This window comes from Giraffa tippelskirchi, chromosome 11 (assembly GCF_054371585.1).
Source record: "Giraffa tippelskirchi isolate mGirTip1 chromosome 11, T2T-mGirTip1v1.2.pri, whole genome shotgun sequence".
NCBI lineage: Eukaryota > Metazoa > Chordata > Mammalia > Artiodactyla > Giraffidae > Giraffa > Giraffa tippelskirchi.
In genome coordinates, this window is record NC_137285.1 from 3,962,932 (window position 1) to 3,983,035 (window position 20,104).

The window sequence follows — 20,104 nt, forward strand, 5'->3', positions numbered from 1 at the left end:
AGTTCGCGGCGTGAGAGCGCCGGAGGAGGAGCTCGGAGCCGTCGGGCCCCGCCGAACCAGGTATGTTCTGTGAAGGGGACATCGAGGGAGAGTTTCTCCTCACCCCCGCGCGGGAGGACTTGGGCTCTTCCATCTAGGTCGGCGAGCCCCGCGGCGGGCCGTGCTATTTAACACGACGTGGACTGGATACATGGGCGAGGCCTGGATGCCCCGTCTCGAGCTTGTCCCCACTCCTGTCGCCTCTGTCAGCCCCAAGTCCAGGTCTAGAGTTGGAACCTATGGCAACAAGTCGGGTCCAGGGGACTGCCCGACCCCCGGGGAAGAGGCGATTCTGCCCCTGCTTCCTGTACTCCTCATCCCTGGGTTTCGCAAGCTGACAACCTGGCTTGGAAGACGGGAGACCTAGATCCACTCATTCCTTCTGGGGAATAGAAATAGCAAGAACTTCGGAGGACGAGCGCGGTCCAGTAAATGTTTTCTAAGCGGCCCTGGGCCCTACGCTGGGGATCCAGCGGTGAACAAGTCCCTGCCCTCATGAAGCACTCATTCTAGTGTGTGGGGGGAGGGGCAGTAATAACAAGTAATACTTAGAAGAGCAGAAGACAGGTTGATTGGGGAGGGAGTGGTGGTAATATTTTAGACAGGGTGCCCAGGACAACATTTAACCCTAGACCTGAGTGAATGAATAGTAGCCGTTCAAACAGGAAAACACTGGTGCAAAGGCCTTGAGACTGCTCTGTCCTGGAGTGTTCCAGGGGAAAAAGTAGAATGGACTGTGAAGTAGCTCAGATTGGCTCATATCTGGCCTTGTAACCCACAGTAAAGAGTCTTACTTTTTCCTTATTGCACTAGGAAGCCACTGATGGGTTTTAAGCTGGGGTGTGACATGATCTGATTTACTTTCAAGGTCATTTCTGGCTGCTCTCCAGAGATCAGACTGAAGAGGGGAAGTTGCTGTGGTGGGAGTGGAGGTTGGATGGTAATTTAGATTAGGGTGTGGATTAGAGTAGTGATCAGGTTTGGGATGTGTTTAGGGGGTGGGTCAAACGGAACAAGCTGACAGATGCATATAGGGGGTTCAGTTCAGTTGCTCAGTTGTGTCTGACCCTTTGCGACCCCGTGGACTGTAGCACGCCCGGCCTTCCTGTTCATCACCAACTCCCGGAGTTTACTCGAACTCATGTCCACTGAGTCGGTGATGCCATCCAACCATCTCATCCTCTGTCGTCCCCTTCTCCTCCTGCCCTCAGTCTTTCCCAGCATCAGGGTCTTTTCAAATGAGTCAGCTCTTTGCATCAGGTGGCCAAAATATTGGAGTTTCAGCTTCAACATCAGTCCTTCCAATGAATATTCAGGACTGATATCCTTTAGGATGGACTGGTTGGATCTCCTTGCAGTCCAAGGGACTCTCAAGAGTCTTCTCCAACACCATAGTTCAAAAGCATCAATTCTTCGGCGCTCAGCTTTCTTCACCGTCCAACTCTCACATCCATACATGACCACTGGAAAAACCGTAGCCTTGACTAGGCGGACCTTTGTTGGCAAAGTAATGTCTCTGCTTTTTAATATGCTATCTAGGTTGGTCATAACTTTCCTTCCAAGGAGTAAGCGTCTTTTAATTTCATGGCTGCAGTCACCATCTACAGTGATTTTGCAGCCCCAAAATATAAAGTCAGCCACTGTTTCCACCGTTTCCCCATGTATTTGCCATGAAGTGATGGGACCAGTTTTCCCTACTTTCTAAAAAGCCCCTTGATGAAAGGGAAAGAGGAGAGTGAAAAAGTTGGCTTAAAGCTCAACGTTCAGAAAACTAATATCATGGCGTCTGGTCCCATCACTTCATGGGAGATAGATGGGGAAACAGTGGAAACAGTGTCAGACTTTATTTTTGGGGGCTCCAAAATCACTGCAGATGGTGATTGCAGCCATGAAATTATAAGACGTTTACTCCTTAGAAGGAAGGTTATGACCAACCTAGATAGCATATTTAAAAGCAGAGACATTACTTTGCCAACAAAGGTCCGTCTAGTCAAGGCTATGGTTTTTCCAGTGGTCATGTATGGATGTGAGAGTTGGACGGTGAAGAAAGCTGAGCGCCGAAGAATTGATGCTTTTGAACTGTGGTGTTGGAGAAGACTCTTGAGAGTCCCTTGGACTGCAAGGAGATCCAACCAGTCCATCCTAAAGGAGATCAGTCCTGGGTATTCACTGGAAGGACTGATGTTGAAGCAAACTCCAATACTTTGGCCACCTCATGCGAAGAGTTGACTCATTGGAAAAGACCCTAATGCTGGGAAGGATTGGGGGCAGGAGGAGAAGGGGATGACAGAGGATGAGATGGTTGGATGGCATTACTGACTCGACGAACATGGGTTTGGGTAAACTCCGGAAGTTGGTGATGGACAGGGAGGCCTGGCGTGCTGCGGTTCATGGGGTCGCAAAGAGTCGGACACGACTGAGCGACTGAACTGAACTGATGGGACCGGATGCCGTGATCTTAGTTTTCTGAATGTTGAGCTTTAAGCCAACTTTTTCACTCTCTTTCACGTTCATCAAGAAGCTCTTTAGTTCTTCTTCACTTTCTGCCATAAGGGTGGTGTCATCTGCATATCTGAGGTTATTGATATTTCTCCCAGCAGTTTTGATTCCAGCTTGTGCTTCATCCAACCCAGTGTTTCTCATGATGTACTCTGCATATGAGTTAAATAAGCAGGGTGACAATATATAGCCTTGACGTACTCCTTTTCCTATTTGGAACCAGTGTGTTGTTCCATGTCCAGTTCTAACTGTTGCTTCCTGACCTGCATACAGATTTCTGAGGGGGCAGGTCAAGTGGTCTGGTATTCCCATCTCTTTCAGAATTTTCCACAGTTTATTGTGATCAACACAGTCAAAGGCTTTGGCATAGTCAATAAAGCAGAAATAGATGTTTTTCTGGAACTCGCTTGCTTTTTTGATTATCCAGCAGATGTTGGCAATTTGATCTCTGGTTCCTCTGCCTTTTCTAAAACCAGCTTGAACATCTGGAAGTTCATGGTTCATGTATTGCTGAAGGCTGGCTTGGAGAATTTAGATCATTACTTTACTAGCGGGTGAGCTGAGTGCAACTGTGCGGTAGTTTGAGCATTCTTTGGCATTGCCTTTCTTAGGAATGGGAATGAAAACTGACCTTTTCCAGTCCTGTGGCCACTGCTGAGTTTTCCAAATTTGTTGGCATATTGAGTGCAGCACTTTCACAGCATCATCTTTTTGGATTTGAAATAGCTCAGTGGAATTCCTTCACCTCCACTAGCTTTGTTCATAGTGATGCTTCCTAAGGCCCACTTGACTTCACCTTCCAGGATGTCTGGCTCTAGGTGAGTGATGTAGGGGGTACCGGAAAGAGAAATCAAGAATGACATCAAAGCTTTGACCTCAGCAACTTAAAATCAATGGAATGATTTTAGCTTCTGTTTGGCCATGTTAAGCTTGAACTTCTCCTTAGACGTCAAATGGAGGTGGTTGTTGTTCAGTCACTAAATGGTGTCTGACTGTGACCCCGTGGACTGCAGCACGCCAGGCTCCCCTGTCCTCCACTGTCTCCCAGAGTTTGCTCATATGCATGTCCATTGAGTGGGCAATGCTGTCTAACCATTTCATCCTCTGCTGCCCCCTTCTCCTTTTGCCTTTGATCTTTCCCAGCATCAGGTCTTTTCCAGTGAGACAGCTTTTTGCATCAATTAGCCAAAGTATTGGAGCTTTAACTTCATCATCAGTCCTTCCAAGGAACATTCAAGGTTGATTTCCTTTCCTTGACTTGTTTGATTTCCTTGCAGTCCAAGGGACTCTCAGGAGTCTTCTCCAGCACCACAATTCAAAAGCTTCAGTTCTTCGGTGCTCAACTTTCTTTATGGTCCAACTCTCACATCCATACATGACTACTGGAGAAACCATAGCTTTGACCATATGGACCTTTGTCAGCAAAGTGATGTCTCTGCTTTTTAATACACTGTCTAGGTGTGTCATAGCTTTCCTTCCAAGGAGCAATCATGTTTTAATTTCATGACTTCAGTCACCATCCACAGTGATTTTGGAGCCCAACTAAGTAAAATCTGCCACTGCTTCTGTCCAGTGGGTAATGGGGATTTGAATCTAGAGTTCAGAGGAGAGGCCTGAGCCAGAGATAAAAGTCATTTGTGTAGGTGTGGCATTGAAAAGCAGGGACCAGATTGGAAACCTGGATCTACCTCTGACTTGTAAAAGCAACTGTAATGTCTTATTAGGGGATGGGGAGGAAAAATGTGAAATGCTCTATATCCATGACCAGTTATTTTCTACTTGCAAAGCATCTTGGTAGCCCGTTGGGGCAGGAGATTGTGAAGCTTCTGGGAAAGAACACTTGTATCTTGCTGACAGCTAGTCTGGCTGATGGGAAGTTAAGAGGAGGGAGGAATTATTTTAGGTGAGATGGGTAGGGAAGACCACAGGGAGTTAAGGTGTGGCTTGTTTTATTTTTATTTTTTTGCCTTTTTAGTTAATTCTCGTTTTGGAGCAACACTTTTTAAAAAAATCTAATTTTCTTGAAGCTATCACTTTCAGTTTAGAAATTATTATTCTATATGTAAACCTAAAAAAATAAGAAGAATAACCTTAACTTTCCCTTTGATTAGTATTTGAACTCAAGTTGAGCAAACAAAATTCCTTTAAACATTCAGCCCTATCTTCAGCCCAATTACATTCCCTTACACATTTAATCCCACTTATACATTTAGTATATTTGATTTTCCTTTTATGTATTTCAGATATATAACCTAACAAGCATAATATCCCCAGAATATTTAAACAATTAACTAGAAAAGCCAATAAATTAAACTTACAAATGTGATAAATTTTAAGTTCTTGTAAACAGTTTGATACTTTTAGCAGACTTAGTCTTGTTCTATTATGTCACTTTTTCTAAGTCTGGGGATTCAAAAAATACTGGTTCCATCTCTGTCATGAAATTAGAATATGAGGGGCACTCTTAGTAGCTTTTATAGCACCCCAGGTGTTATGTGCAGGTGTTTAACATGCAGCCAGTGTTTCCAACCATTGCTAACTCCTCAGCTTAAAATAATAAGCCTCGTATAAATTACTAACAGATAATTCATCACTTGTGTGCTTGTGCTTGGTCACTCAGTCATGTCAGATATTTCGCAGCCCCATGAACTGTAGCCCGCCAGGCTCTTCTGTCCATGTGATTTTCTAGGCAAGAATACTGGCATGGGTTACCATTTCCTCCAGAGGATCTTCCTGACCCAAGGATTGAGTCCACGTCTCCTGCATTGGGAGGCAGATTGTCTACCACTGCAACAGCTGGGAAGCCCATTTTATCAATTATCTAACTACATATTTTAACTTTTATATTTTAAATTGGAATCAATTTAATCAATTCCTGAAACACCATGCTTTTCTCTTGTATACTCAACAGAAATTCTTTTCAGTGAGATACTTTTAAGTACCAAGTATACACTGATTATCAATAAACTTAGGACAAGAACATTAACACAATAGTTGAGTCACTCTTCTACCTCTATTTTCTTTTCTAAAACATGATTGTCTACATTAATCAAATTCCATGAAAAGTGAAAGTCGCTTAGTAGGGTCAGATTCCATGGAATTCTCCAGGCCAGAATACTGGAGTGGGTAGCTGTTCCCTTCTCCAGGGGATCTTCCCAACTCAGGGTTCGAAACCAGGTCTCCCACTTTGCAGGCGGATTCTTTACCAGCTGAGCCACAAGGGAAGCCCAAGAATATTGGAGTAGGTAGCCTATCCCTTCTCCAGCGGATCTTCCTGACCCAGGAATCAAACCAGGGTCTCCTGCATTGCAGGCAGTTCTTTACCAACTGAACTATCAGGGAATCCCAATCAAATTCCATACATGTATCTTTTAAAAAAAAAGATCTATGTATTTGTTATTTATTTTTTACTGTGCTGGGTCTTCATTGCTGTGTGCAGGCTTTCACTCCTTATGGAGAACTGGGGCTTCTCTTTGTTGAGGAGCCCAAGTTCTAGAGCGCGGGCTCAGTAGTTGTGGCACATGGGCTTAATGGCTCCCATAAACATGTGGAATCTTCCCGAACCAGGGATCAAACCCGTGTCCCCTGCATTGGCAGGTGGATTCTTAACTGCTGGACCACTGGGGAAGTCCTCTATTTTCAATTTTAAGCTCTCCTGGAGTGTGACAGGAGACATAGCCAGGAAGAAAAGTGTTTTATCCACTTTTCTGAATTATGCTTTGCCTTCCGATCAAGTCGGACTTTCTTCCAGTCAAATCAGGGTTTCAGCAGACTGAGGGTGTTCGTAGACCAGGACATTTCCGATTGGGACACGAATTTGGGGGCTGTGTCCACCCAGAGTGACTGCCTTCAGCAGAGGCTGCCAGTGGCATGCAGGGGAAGAGAAGGTTGATGAACAGTGGGACCTCAGTTCTCTAGGCTTTTATTTCTTGGGGTATCTGCTAGGGGGTGCTAGACTCACTGGTTAGAATGCAAATTTCTCCAGATCTGCTGAGTCAGAATTCCTGAGGATCTGATTCAGGAGACTTCATTTTTAATAAGCTCCTCACCAGGAGCAATGGAAAAATCTGAGGAGTTGTTTTCAGAGGGTTGATCTGATGCTGCCCAGAGTGGGCTGAACTAAGGAGGCTGGTCCAGGGGCTCAGCGGTGGCTCAGTGGTAAAGGACCTGCCTGCCAATGCAGGAGACACGGTTTGATTCCTGGTCCGGGAAGATCCTTTGGAGAAGGGAATGGCTACTCACTCTGGTGTTCTTGTCTGGGAAATTCCATGGACAGAGGAGCCTGGTGGGCTACAGTCCATGGGGTCCCAGAGTCGGACCTGACTTTAGCGACTAAATAACAACAACAAACCAGATGTTATTGAAATAAAAATGTGAGAGAGAAAAAATAAAGGGTGGTGGGGAGGCTGGCCCAGATGTGAAGGGGTGAGACGTGACTTGGGCAGCGGTGACAGAGAGTCACATGGTATTGGGAGCCCAGGCTTAGGGGTGGTGGGGGGAGGGTGGAGAAGGGAAAGGCAGAGATGTTTTGTAATTGGTGTGTGTGGTTCAAGAGCCTCCTTCAGGCGATTTTGTATCTCTCCTGTTTGGGAGCTCTGTCCTTTCAGGAGGCCAGGATGAGAGAGCTGCCTGGTCGCTACAAGACCCCGGTGACATCTGAGGGAGACCCTTAGCATCTCGGGGGTCCCATCAGGGGAGACATTTGGGTCTCCTAGGCACTGCTGTTGGAGCTGGGTCCCGAGCAGGCAGTCTGCAGGCCTCCCGTGTGGGGCGGGTCTGATGCCATCGACTCCAGACGGCGGGCATATGCGATGCTGGAAGGTTGCCGTGCTCCTAGTGGGCGCGCCATAGAGCCACCCTCTGGCTGAGGTTTGCTGTTTACCTGGGGTCTGGCTGTGCCATAATCAGAAGAAATGACAGGTGAGCCCGAGGGCAGCGTGTGGAGAGCACAAGCCTGGATCATTACAGGCTGCCTCCCAGCCCCTGCAGCTGAGCTGTTGGCTTATTTTAGCCTTGTGCCAAAGCCAGCTCTGGACCCGAGATGCTCGCGATGAAAGGAATCAAGAATATCAATGGAGCACCCATGTCTGCCTGCAGTCAGCCTCAAGGTGGAGAGCTGGGGAGGGGAGAGATGGGTCCCAGGTCAGCCAGGCCCCAGGGCGAGAGGTGGCTCCACCGTGCCTTGACACGCGTGGTGACAGCTCCGTGGCGGGTGCTCGGGGGTCCTCAGCACTGCCAGCCCACCCGTAGCGCTCAGGTTGATGAGAGGTCATCAGGGTCTCTCCCAGTCGTGGCTTTGAGCAAATTAGGAAGTGAGTGTTTCTGAACGTGTGTCCCCATCTGTGAAATGGACGCCCTGGTGCGTGCTCAGAGGGTCTGTGAGGATCAGACAAGAGAATGCCTCGCACGACGGAGTCAAATCTGACTCTCTTTTCTTCCCTCTTGTTCCTCACCGCATCTCAGCTCATTGGTCATCCTTTCCTTGAGCCCGCCAGGTGTGGGCTAAGTGGGTCAGGGGGCTCTGCTGGGGACAGAAGACCTGCGGGGAGGCGGAGGGTGACGTTCTTGCCTTGGGGGGGGCTCATGTCTCACTTCTCACCCTCATGCTGGTCCACATGTTCACGCTTACGGAGAAGAGGGTGGGTGAGCCGGTGAGCAGGCAGCGGGAGGCCTCAGGCAGTGATGGGCAGGTCCCTCGCTCGTCCCAGCAGCCGCTCTGCATTTGAGCAGATGCAGCCGCCGGACGGACAGACAGCGCTCTCTGCCCTGGTGAAGCTGTGTTCTAGGAGGGACACAGCCCGTTTGACAGTAAATCAGCGTGTGAGATGAGCTCTGGAAAACAGAGCAGGTGGCGAGAGGGACAGACGTGTCTGCTGCTGAGACTTTGGCTGCAGTTTTGAATCAGGTTTGGGGGGAGGAGTGAGCCCCCCGGGTGACGATGGCAACAGCAGTCACAGCCTCCACTCTCCGCGGTGGTAAATTCACAGCAGCGGCGGGGTTCCTGTTTTCTAGCTGAGGACAGACTCCGGGAGATGAAAAGGACTTTCCAGAGGTCACCCAGCTGATAAGTGGTAGAGCTGGAATTCAAACCCAGGCCTGTGTGACCCCAGAAGGTGGTCCCCCCCCCCAGCCTTGTCCTCTGTCCTGTGGGCACAAGGAGCCACTCTGTCACCTGGCAAAGGTCCAGGAAGCCAGCAGATGCTGTTGCCACCACAGACCTGGTCTCCAGGAGTGGGCGGGCAGTGCCGCCTGTGTTCCCAGTGAGGGAGCGGGGCCGGATGGTCCTGTGTTCCCGGACGGGGCTGCGCTCACGTGGTGCAGAGCGTCCTCAGAGGACGGGGATGAATCACGGCTGCGGAGAGGGCCCGCTTAGTCAGCACCCCATGCTGGCATCTGGGCACCAGGGAGACGGCCGGCCATCCCCTCCCCCGCCCCTGCCCTGCCCTCCCGCTCAAGACTGCCAAGTGCGGTGGTGCAGGTGGTGCCCTGTGCAAGGACGCCCGGCACGCTCCGCCTGCCAAGTTGTGTGTCTGTCCAGAGGGTTCAGCAGCCGCACCCCTTCCCAATGCGCACCGGGGCACTGGAGCGGGAGCTCGGGAGCCCTGGAAGTTCACACCTGGGCGGTGCCCGGCCGAGGGCACCTTGCTGGGGGCCAGCTCCTGCCCAGGGACAGGGCCTCTGCCTCCTGGAGTCAGGCCTGTGAAGGCGGCAGGAAATGCTGGCCCCTGTAAAGCCGCTCTGCTCCCCTGACCGCATTCCCGGGCAGCGGGGGCCTGCAGAGCTGCCGTGCAGGCGGGGGTCTTAGGCTGCCGTGGGGGCTGCGGACAGCTCACTTCCCCTCTCCTGGCCTCACTTTCCTCATCTGTATTATGGAACAGCCGATCACAGAGGTCACTTGGGCACTGATACCCTGGCTTTTTGGAGGCCAGTAATAATGATGGTGATGATGGTCAACGCTTCTTGAGGGCCTGCTGTGGGCCAGGCTCTCTGTGTTACGTGTGTGTGTGTGTCTGTGTGTGGTTCTAGAGATCTCCTGGCCTAGCTACCTACCTCCTGCTTTCCATGTTGGGGAGACTGAGGCCTAGAGAGGGCACGTGGCAGAGACACAGCCTGGCAGAGCTGGGGTGGGATGCAAGGCCCGTTGACCTGTCCTGGATGGCTGAGCACTTTCCCTGCCCAATGAGGGGTGGCTCGGGTGAGCAGGGGGGAGGAGGCACGGGTGGGTGTTGCTGCTGCGGCAGCCCTCAGCTGAGGCTGGTGTGTCCCCCGTGGTTTGTGCATGTGAGAGACGGGAAAGCATGAACACACGTATATACACAGACGCACCAGCCCAGCCCCAAGGGCTTATCATTTGAATTGGTGTTACCGGGTAGGTTGAGGGAGGGGGTGTGTGATCTTCATTTCCTGGTGGCTTGGTCGGTGGCTTTCCCAGCAGACCTGAGCCCCAGGCGTGATGAGACCTGCTATTCTTCCTAGAGGTGTGATCTGGAGCACCCCAGAGCCCCTCTCTGAGCCTCAATTTCCTCATTTGTAAATGGGATCATGAAGGGGGCACGTGGATTTGAAGGGGCCATGTGGTCCTGGAGGTGTTGTGAGTAGTCAGCAGAGGAAAGCTGTCATCAGTGTGATCTGTTGGGAGGAGACTCTCTTAGCCATGGGGAGTGTGGGCTCCAGAGCCATCCCCGCTGTGTTCTCAGCCGGGCCTGGCTGCTTTCCAGCAGCGTGATCTTGGCTCAGTCATTTCACTTCTGGGGGTCTCAGAACCCTCATCTGAAACCTCACAAGTTGTCCTGAGGATTCAATAAGATGACATCTTCTAGAGCTTTTAGCCCAGTGCTGGCCTGTAGTAGGTACTCAGTGGAATCAAATACTACATAACATTTATTGTGCACTTGCGCAATGCCAGACATTGTTAGCGTCATTTACATTGCTATTGTCCTTTAGCCGCTAAGTCACGTCTGACTCTATGGACTATAGCCGACCAGGCTCTTCTGTCCATGGGATTCTCCAGGCAAGAATAATGGAGTGGGTAGCCATTTCCTCCTCCAGGGGATCTTCCCGACCCAGGGATCGAGCCCACGTCTCCTGCATTGGCAGGCAGGTTCTTTACCACTGAGCCCACCAGGGAAGCCCTGTATTGCTATTTCTCTTTTACTAACAATTCATTTGGATAAGCAAACTTCTGTGTGCTGCTCTCTAAGCAATTAGCCAGCCAGTCAGACCCACTGCCCCGTATTCCTAGCTTGAACGTAGAGGCCTGGAGGGGTCTGGGGTCACGCAGCTGGCTTCCCAGTGCCTTGCGGGGTTTTACTCAGCCGAGTCTGCCGCAGAGCCCCTGTTCCATCACAGCCTCCTGAGGGACGCCCGTCCCCTGGCCTTTCCCCCTGCCCCGTCCTCTCCTCCGAGGTGCTTCAGGCCTCGTGAATGGTGTGGTTAAGCACTCGGCCATTAAACGTTCATCTCTTACAAGTTCAATCCAGTTCCTATAAGTTTATTGGCAAGACGGGGTGTATTAGAGCTGCCAAATTTAATATATCAAGTCCGTGTGTCTGGGATGCGGTTTCTCAGCAGTAATAGGAGAAGAGAGGTTTTATACGTTTTCATTTTGAGTGACTGTCTGTTCCCGATCCCATTACCGCCCTTGACTTGATGGCTGCTGTCTGCCGTGGGAGCGGCTTCTCTAGGGGCTCGTTTGTCTCTGTGTGCTCCCAATTGTCAGGAGGGATACATCCCAAGATGCACCTGTCCCCCTCCGGCTGCCCTATGGATCGGCTCTCAGCTTTAACTGTATTCTCCGGGCCCCAGGAGGCCGGGGCTCCTGCTGCTGGCCCGGGCTGTTACCTGGTGACCTTGGGGAAGTCACTTTCCCTCTCCTCCTTGGGGCCTCAGGCACCCACTCTGGGAAAGGAGGGGTCAGACTCTAGGACGTGAAAAGTGCGGGGCGATTCTGGGCTCAGCCCTTCGCTGATCCTGCTTGGTGGCCCCGAGTGGACCCGTTTGTCCTCTCATCTCGTGACACCAAACGGGGAACCAAGGGCTGGCCATGAGTCATAGAGTTGCCACCTGCCTCTGGCTGCGGTGGTTGCCACAGGTGAGGGGTCTGACAGGTCTGAAGACTCTGAACCGTTCTCGTTTCCCCCCGTGATCACCACCTGAGCGTTCAGCTGCCTGCGTGTCCACCCGAGCCCTCTGGCTTCTCTAAGCCTTGAGCTGGCTGTGGAGGAGTGGACACTGGCGGCGGGATTGTTGGGCACCGGGGCTTGCCTTCCACCTACCAGCTGTGTGACCTTGGGCGAGTGACTTCCTCTCTCTGAACCTCAGTTGTTCGCGTAAGGAAAATGGGAATTAATTCATTTGTTCAACATACATTTGGTTGCCTGCTCTGTACTGTGCACCACTTTGGGGGCTGCTGCAACACACAGAACAAAAATATCCCAGCCCGCAAGCATGTATGTTCCTGTTCAAGAAACAATGTGATAAACGTGACCAATAACGTTATTTCAAAGGTGGTAAAGTGGAGCAGGGAATGGGGAAAGCTGAGTGGAGGGTTCTGCCGTTTTCAGTGAAGCAGTCACGGGAGATTACTGAGAAGGCAGTGTTTGAGCAAAGATGGAAGGAGCACAGCTCTGAGAGGGGAGATGAGAGGTTGGGGGGGCCTGCGATGGGCTGTCCAGTGGGGGGCAGGTGGCCGTTCTCCAGCCTGGCTGCAGATGAGAACCCCCGGGGAGCGTTGAAACACGCTGATGCCCCCCGGCCTCACCCACTGTGGCTCTGCTTTCACCGGCCTGGGGTAGAAGCTGGGCATCAGCTTTGTTAAAAGAGGGACTTCCCTGGCGGTCCAGTGGTTAAGACTCCGCGCTTCCAGTGCAGGGGGTGCAGTTTCAATCCCTGGTCGGGAAACTAAGATCCCACATGCTGTGTGGCGGGGCCAAAAAAATAACAGAATTGAAAAAATAAAATAAAATTGAGGAAAACAAAAAGAATTGTCAAACGACCCCTCCGGTATGTGTTGTCTCAGGCTCTGAGTACCTGCCTGTGTGGTTCCTCCCAGGCTGTCTGGGAGCCTTCCTCCCCCTGTGCAGGCCAGGCCCCGGGCACGCCCCTCTGCACTCTGGGTGGGCTGGTGGCGTGCCCTCAGCACTCTGACCCATGCCCTGATCTTGCAGGCAGTGGCAGCTCCCAGCGCGGGCCACCATGGGGAAGCGTTACTTCTGCGACTACTGCGACCGGTCCTTCCAGGACAACCTCCACAACCGCAAGAAGCACCTGAACGGGCTGCAGCACCTCAAGGCCAAGAAGCTCTGGTATGACATGTTCCGAGGTGAGTGCTGCAGGCCGGGCGGCCCAGCGGAGGGAGCCCTGGTTTCCGATCGCTCTGATCACCCACGAGGAAGCGCTGGTCTGTGCTCTCTGAGGAGCCAAAGAGAGAGGCCCGGGCTGCTGGCCCCTGGGGCAGACGGGCCCTCAGAGGGGCAGGTGGAAGGCGCGCTGCTCTCCTCGCAGTCCTGATGGGAGGCTCCGTTCTCAGACTCCTTGCTAGGCTCTGGGGGACAGGGAGAGGGCCTCTCTGAGGAGCTGGTATTCCAGCCCATGGCTTAGGGAAAAGCCTGTGCTCCATCCTGAGCAGAGAGGGCAAGGAGGAGGGGCCGAAGGTGGCCACGGGGCTGGGGAGCACTTGGCGTGTGCCTGGCTGCCCAAGAGGCTCTGGAGACCTAAAGGTGAATAAAATGGGGCCCCTCTCCTCCGTGACCTCATGCCCCGTTACAACAGTGTGGTCAGGGCGGGACCCCTGTCCTATCCAGGCCTCCGTGCCCTGCTGACCTTTCCCTCCAAGCTCCAGCCACACTGGCCACAGCCAGTACTGTCCCCTCAGCTGCCAGGCCTTTCCTGCTGTCCTCTCCTCCCCTAGAGAGTCCTCTGGGATGCCCTCTTCGACCCCTGGGCCAGGGCAGGTCATCTGGCCGAGTGCTGGCTGTTTACCTCGCTCATAGCCACGTGGATTAGTGTGACTGTCGGAGTCGAAGGAAGGACCAGGTCTGACTTGTCCTCCGCTAAATCCTTATCCTGGCACAGCGCCTGGCGCCCAGGACATGCTCAGGAAATGTTTGCTGGGCGAATGTCTCAATGAACGAGCAAACAGACCCAGGGCAGCAGGGCAGCTGTTCATCTGGAGAGCTGAAGCAAGGACCCATGGGGTCAGATCGCGAGGAGCCTTGAATGCCAGGCAGAGGGACGGGGCCTGGTCTGGGGGTTCTCAACCCTGGGTGCACTTCAGCATCATCGAGAAGCATTTTAACAGTTCTCAAGCCCTCCCCTCAGATGAAATAAAACAGAAGCTGAGAAAGACAGGCTGGGGCTCAGTAGACTTGAAAAGCTGCCTGGAGCTTCTGCCTTGTGGCTGGAGCTGGAGCCAGCAGCCAGATGCTGGGCAGCCTGGAGCCCTTCCCCATAGGGTTGTCTTGACAACCTTGTCAAGACTCAGACTCAGCCCCTCTTCCAGTTTTGCTGTCCTGCCTGGGAGATGGGTGGCAGAGGAGGCTCTGAGCAATGTCCAGATGCCTTCCACGGGCCCACCTCCCCAGGGGAAGCCTCTGGCACCAGCGGGGTGGGCTGAGTAACAAACCTAGTGCTGACAGATGGACCCCTCCCCACGCTGCCAGCCCCACCCACGCTCCTGCAGGCAGACCTCAGCAGCCAGCCCCGCCCCCGGCCGTCAGCTGGCCCACCTGAGGAGGTGAGGAGCCCCCATCAGAGTCAGCTACTCACTGCTGGTGCTCAGTTCCTCAGCCAACTCTTTGCAACCCTGTGGACTGTAGCGCTCCAGGCTCCTCTGTCCATGGGTTTCCCAGGCAAGAATACTAGAGTGGGTTGCCATTTCCTCCTCCAGGGGATCTTCCTGACCCAGGAACTGAACCCGCACCTTCTGTGTCTCCTGCATTGCAGGCAGGTTCTTTACCCACTGAGCCATCAGGGAAGCCCAACACCAGGGAATCAGCAGCCACATGGGAAAGGGCAGGGGCTTGAGACTCACAGCTAGGGTTCAAACTTGGCACTGCCAGTTCCTGTTTGTGTGCCCCTTTTCCCTGTATGAACCTCAGTATTCCCATCTGAAAAATGGGCCTGTTTGCATATATGACAGGTTTATGAGAAGGTCATGGAGTAAGAACTACACCTGTTGTTTGAGCTTACACTTCTGGCTGCACATTAGCGTCACCAGGGACCCTGGTGCTGAGGCTGCTCCCAGCCGCACTTTTCCAGCAAAATTCTAATGTGTGGCCTCCTCTGCCAAGTGCTCTCCATCCATTAACTTATTAAATGTTCACAGCAGCCCTACCAGGCGAGCATTTTCCTCCCATTTTACATGTGGGGAACCCGAGACTTGGAGAGATTAAGCAGCTTGCCTGGGGTCCTGTGAACCTAGGCTCGAAGCCCCGACCATTTCCTTTACCCCAGCGGCCTCTGGAGAAGGTGGTGGACAGGCAGGGTAAGTGCATAGCCCAGGCCTGGCCGCGCCCTCCTCCAGGGCGACGTGAGGGCTCTGAGTCAGGGCACCGGCCTCGTGTGCCTCACTCACTCACAGATTTTGACCAATTGATTCCTTGCCCACCAAGGAGCATACAAGATTTAAACTTCAAACAGAATTTAAATTCTAACATGTAAGATTTAATACATATATTCAATATGGGATTCCCTGATGGCTCGATGGTAAAGAATCCGCCTGCAATGCAGGAGACCCAGGTTCGATCCCTGGGTTGGGAAAATCCCCTGGAGAAGGGAATGGCTAGAGAGTCTCAGGAAGTTGCAGTGACAGTACACTGAAGTCTTCTTCCGATTGAACCTGGGTATCCTGAATTGCAGGCGGATTCTTTACTGTCTGAGCCACCAGAGAAGCCCAGGAAACCCACTTCCCTGATAACTTGGTTGGTAAAGAATCCACCTGCAGTGCAAGAGACACAGGAGATGTGGGTTTGATCCCTGGGTCAGGAAGATCCTCTGGAGAAGGAAATGGCAACCCACTCCAGTATTCTTGCCTGGAAAATCCCATGGACAGAGGAGCCTGGCGGACTACAGTCCATAGGGTTGCAAAAGAGTCAGACACAGCTTAACGACTAAATCATCTGATACCAGGACTTAAAAACACTCCCCAGGTGATCCAGCATGCACAGTTGAGAGTCCCTGACCTCACGCCTGTCCTGGGTTTGGGCTGGGTGGGGCTGAGGTCTCCTGAGGCCCGGCTCCCTCTCCCCTGCGGCCCTGCCCATGGTTGTCCTCTCTTGCCCGCCTCTGTGGGTGAGGCGCCCTCCCCTCCCCTCGCCTCGGTGGTAGGAAGTGCCCATGCGCAGCCGCAGTCTGAGCCCGGCTCCTATCTCCTTGCAGACGCAGCTGCCATCTTGCTGGATGAGCAGAACAAGAGGCCCTGCCGGAAGTTTCTACTGACAGGTAAGGCGCCCTGCCCGGTGCAGGTCCTTCAGGGACCCATCTGGCCTGCCTGGACCTCTGCACAGCCCGCCCCCCGCCCTCACCCCAGCCACCGTCCTGAACCCGCTTCGTGGTCTCAGTCAGCGGGGGCCTTCCCGGGGGCTTGGGCCTTATGACAGCCAGGGCTTGGTCCTCAGCTCTTCAGACCTCAGCATGTGGTTTTATCAGGTCACCCAGGACAGGCAAGTGCTGGGTGAACGAGAGCCTGCGAGTCAATCCAGGAGACACTGATGGGTGTAACAGACAGGCTGGTTAAGTTAGCCTGGGAGCTCGACCTTCACCGCGCCCTCCCTCCCGGCAGGCACGGCTGGAACGGTCCGACAACAGCGAGAAGCTTCTGAGTTCGAACAAAGGGTGCTGGGAGTCGCTTTCATTGCTCGGTACCCAAGCTGATAAAGATGCATGTAGTTCAGAGAGACGGAAACCTCAGCAAGCACAGGAACCAAAGGCAGGTGAAAACAAGGGCAGGAAGAACAGGGCACGGCCGGGAGCGCGACTCATCTCCTGCAGGCTTGCCCTGAGGTCCTGTGTGCTCACTAAGGGTCTGGCCCTGAGTTTCCTCGCAGCCAAAGCAAAGAGGAACAGCACGATGGTTAGCAAGGCGTAAGAGGGAGCTTGGCACCAGGGTCAGGCTCTGCTGTTGGCCTCGGAAAGCGGGGTGAATGGCTACGCCCCCTCAGGAGACGGCGCTGCCCCCCGTGTGTCCTGAATGCAGCGTGGCCGGCGAGGCTGTCTTAGGACACCTCTATCTCCTGTGGGGTTTTTTTTTCTCTAATTTTTATTGGAGTCTAGTTGATTTACAGTGTTATGTTAGTTTCAGGTGTACAGCAAAGTGATTCAGTTGTATGTACACTGATATCCACTGTTTAGTTTTTTTTTAGATCCTTTTCTTATATAGGCCATTACAGAGTATTGAGTAGAGTTCCCCGTGCTACACAGCAGACTCTTGTTAGTTATCTATTTTATATTCAGGAGGGTGTATATGTCAGTCCCAATTTATCCCTCTCCCAGCCCCACAGTCTCTTGTTACCTTGAGACACTTCTTCGTCTCCACAGTTGAGATTCAGAAAGCCACCCTGGACTTCGGTACCTCCTAGACAAAGTTGCTGTGAAAGCCTTTCTGGGGAGCAGCCCAGCTACTTGTGCTCCTCCCCCAACCACGAGCCATGGGCAGGGGCCCCCGGGGGGCAGGCACGAGGAAGCAGGACCCTCATAGGGTCCCATCATAGTTTGATGGGGCTGGGGTGGGGGGGTGACAGGGGACAAGCCTGCAGAGGCTTAATGGAACCCAGTCAACTAGAGGGGCTTCCCTGGGGCTTCCCTGACAGCTCAGTTGGTAAAGAATCCACCTGCAATGCAGGAGACCCCAGTTTGATCCCTGGGTTGGGAAGATCCTCTGGAGAAGGAATAGGATACCCACTCCAGTATTCTTGGGCTTCCCTTGTGGCTCAGCTGGTAAAGAATAAGCCTGCAGTGCGGGAGACCTGGGTTTGATCCCTGGGTTGGGAAGATCCCCCGGAGAAGGGAAAGGCTACCCACCCCAGTATTCTGGCCTGGAGAATTCCGTGGACTGTACAGTCTATGGGATCACAGGCAGTTGGACACAACTGAGCGACTTTCACTCATTCACTCACTCGAGGCTACAGTGGACTTTGGTCTCCGGCCAGGGAAGGGCTGTGAGCAGGGCCAGGGGGACCAGACAGGCCGTTCTGGCTGCTCCTGTGGCCAGGCCAGAGAGAGTCCAGCTCCTTCGTCAGGACCGGGGTGGCTACTCCTTAGTCCCTGGTGCTAGCGTGCCCCTCAGCCCGTGGGGGAGTCCGTTCCTGCAGAGAGTAACTCTGTCCTCCTATTGCAGGCCAGTGCGACTTTGGCTCCAACTGCAGATTCTCCCACATGTCAGAGCGAGACCTGCAGGAGTTGAGCATCCAGGTGGAAGGTGCGTCTCCTGGGGGCCCTGGGCTGGGGGCAGGGGGTGCTGGAGGGTTCCTGCCCTGCGTCTTCCCCCACCCCCTCTTTTGTGACTGCCATGTCGGGTAACCCGTGGCATCAGGAGCTGCCTTCAGTTCACCCCGGGCATGAGTGGAGAAGGAGCCAGGAGTTCCCATCCACGTCCCCGGCTGGGTTTAAAGTGAGATGCGTGGCTTCCTGCCCAGGAGTCCTAAGGGTATGCCTCTACCCCGCCAGGGTCCTGCTAACCTGCCCTTTATTCTTGTACACCCACCTGCCCTTCCTCAGTCAGGCCGTGTTTGGGGTCCCTGCTTGGCCCCTGGCAGATCCCCTGATGCCGCTCTGGGTCCAAGGGGATGAAGGGAGCATCTTCCCTGACCTCAGGGTGCTCTACGGAAAGGCGAGGTCAGCGCCCGCCTGGAGACTGGCCTGTCCGCCTTTGTCGGCCGTTCACCTCTTACTGCTGCAATTAGAGAAAAGGGAATTCCCTCTTAGGTGGTCTCTATCGATCTTCTGCCGCCCCTCACTGAACCCACGGAGAAACAGCCTCGCCCGAGCCCCCCGGTGAGCACGGTGCCTCTGTCCGCGTGGCCGGTGAGCCTCTGGGGCGGCCTGGCCTTCGCCCTGATCCCCCGATGGGCCTCGCTCCCCTCTGACCAGTCAGACCTGTGGGCAGTGCCTTGCCCTAGGGAGCTGGTGGCAGTGCGGCCGCAGCCCCGGCACAGACGGAGGTCTCTAGGCGCTTTTCCAAGGCAGAAGTTAGGCCCGTGGGCCGGGCCGGCGCGTCCCAGCAGCCAGCTGTATCTGCAGCCCCTCCCTACCACCGTCTCTCAGAACCGGTGGAGCGGGGAGCGCACAGGCTCTGCCCTGTTCTGCAGCCCACGCTCTCTCCCCGACCCAGGGAGGGTTTGGACCCTCCTGAAGACCAGGCTCTCAACATGCGTTATCCCATGTCCACCTCCAGAAAGCTGGGGAGCAGCCAGGGTTTGGTCTCCATTTGATGAGGAAGCAGGGGGAGACCCAGGGGGTGCTGCCTGGAGAAGCAGGTGGCTGCAGGTGGAGACAGGCCAGAGGCTCTGCTCCTGGTCTCCCAGCCTGTGCCCCCACCCCAGAAGCTTCCACCTGCTGTGCGGAAGTGTTGGGATGAGTACGCCCCTTACTCGCCCTCTGTCTGTCTCCCCAGAGGAGAGGCGGGCCAGAGAGTGGCCGCAGGATGTCGCCGAGCTTCCTGAGGTCTGCCTGGAGGACTGGCTGGAGAAGCGAGCCAAGCGGCTGAGCTCCGCCCCAAGCAGCAGGTACAGGCCCCGGGGTCCCTCCTCCGCACCCTCCAGGAGCAGGATCCAGCTAGCTCGCCTTTGTCGCCACCAACTGCCCAGGGACCAGACATGGATGCCCACATAGGACTCCCCAGGGGGGCCACATCGGGGCTCTCGGTCCCCAGGCCCTGGCCAGAGGCTGATGGGCACTCGCTTGTAGGTTCCCGTGCCCGGCTTTGTGCCCTGCCTTGGTGGCTCCACCCTTATAGCAGTCTGCACTGGCTGAAGGCGGGCAGGTGGCCAAGCCAGCTTGACTCCACATCACCGAGTGTCCCTTGCCAGAGGGAGGGGCCTGACCATGGTCACTGTCCCCTCTAGACCCTGCCAGGTGGCCACGGTTGCCCTGACCCTGCAGAAGGAGATGGGAGGCTCGTGGGAGGTGTGACTTGTCAGAGGGCGCACAGCTCCAAGCAGGCAGAGCCGGGGTTGCACAGGGGGTGACAGACTCCTCGCCGTTGGCCTTGAGGAGGGTGCTGGGGTGGGGCTGGCCCAGCTGCTGCCTGGGCCCAGCACTCAGGAGGCCCAGGACTAGACGGGGTGCCCTTCACCCCTCATACGGGGAGCAGCCTGGGTCAGACACCCAGGTTCTGCCCTTCAAGGTCACAGCCAAGGCCAGAGCCAGGGCTCCTGGGGCCTTCCACCAGGTATTCAGAGAGAAGGGAGGAAGAGGACTTAGGGGTGTGCTCGGGAGCTGCCCGACGTGGTGAGGTCGCCCCGCGCCCGGCCGCACCGGGGCTCCAGAACTGGTGATGTCTGCGGTGGGACCTCATGGTCAGCGGCCCGGCCAGCACAGTCTGTGGGGTGAGGGCTTCCCTTGAGGCTCC

The 20,104-nt window shown here is 54.1% G+C and overlaps 1 protein-coding gene across 1 annotated transcript in view; it reads left to right on the forward strand.

Moving 5' to 3' along the window:
* ZMAT5 (zinc finger matrin-type 5) overlaps positions 1 to 20,104 on the forward strand; it is a 23,169-nt gene continuing 3,065 nt past the window's right edge. Inside the window, exons 1-5 of the mRNA XM_081542719.1 lie at positions 1 to 60; positions 12,705 to 12,859; positions 15,916 to 15,978; positions 17,873 to 17,953; positions 19,148 to 19,259. Coding sequence (XP_081398845.1) covers positions 12,733 to 12,859; positions 15,916 to 15,978; positions 17,873 to 17,953; positions 19,148 to 19,259 — 383 coding nt within the window. The 5' untranslated portion in view covers positions 1 to 60; positions 12,705 to 12,732. The remainder of the gene's footprint in view (positions 61 to 12,704; positions 12,860 to 15,915; positions 15,979 to 17,872; positions 17,954 to 19,147; positions 19,260 to 20,104) is intronic.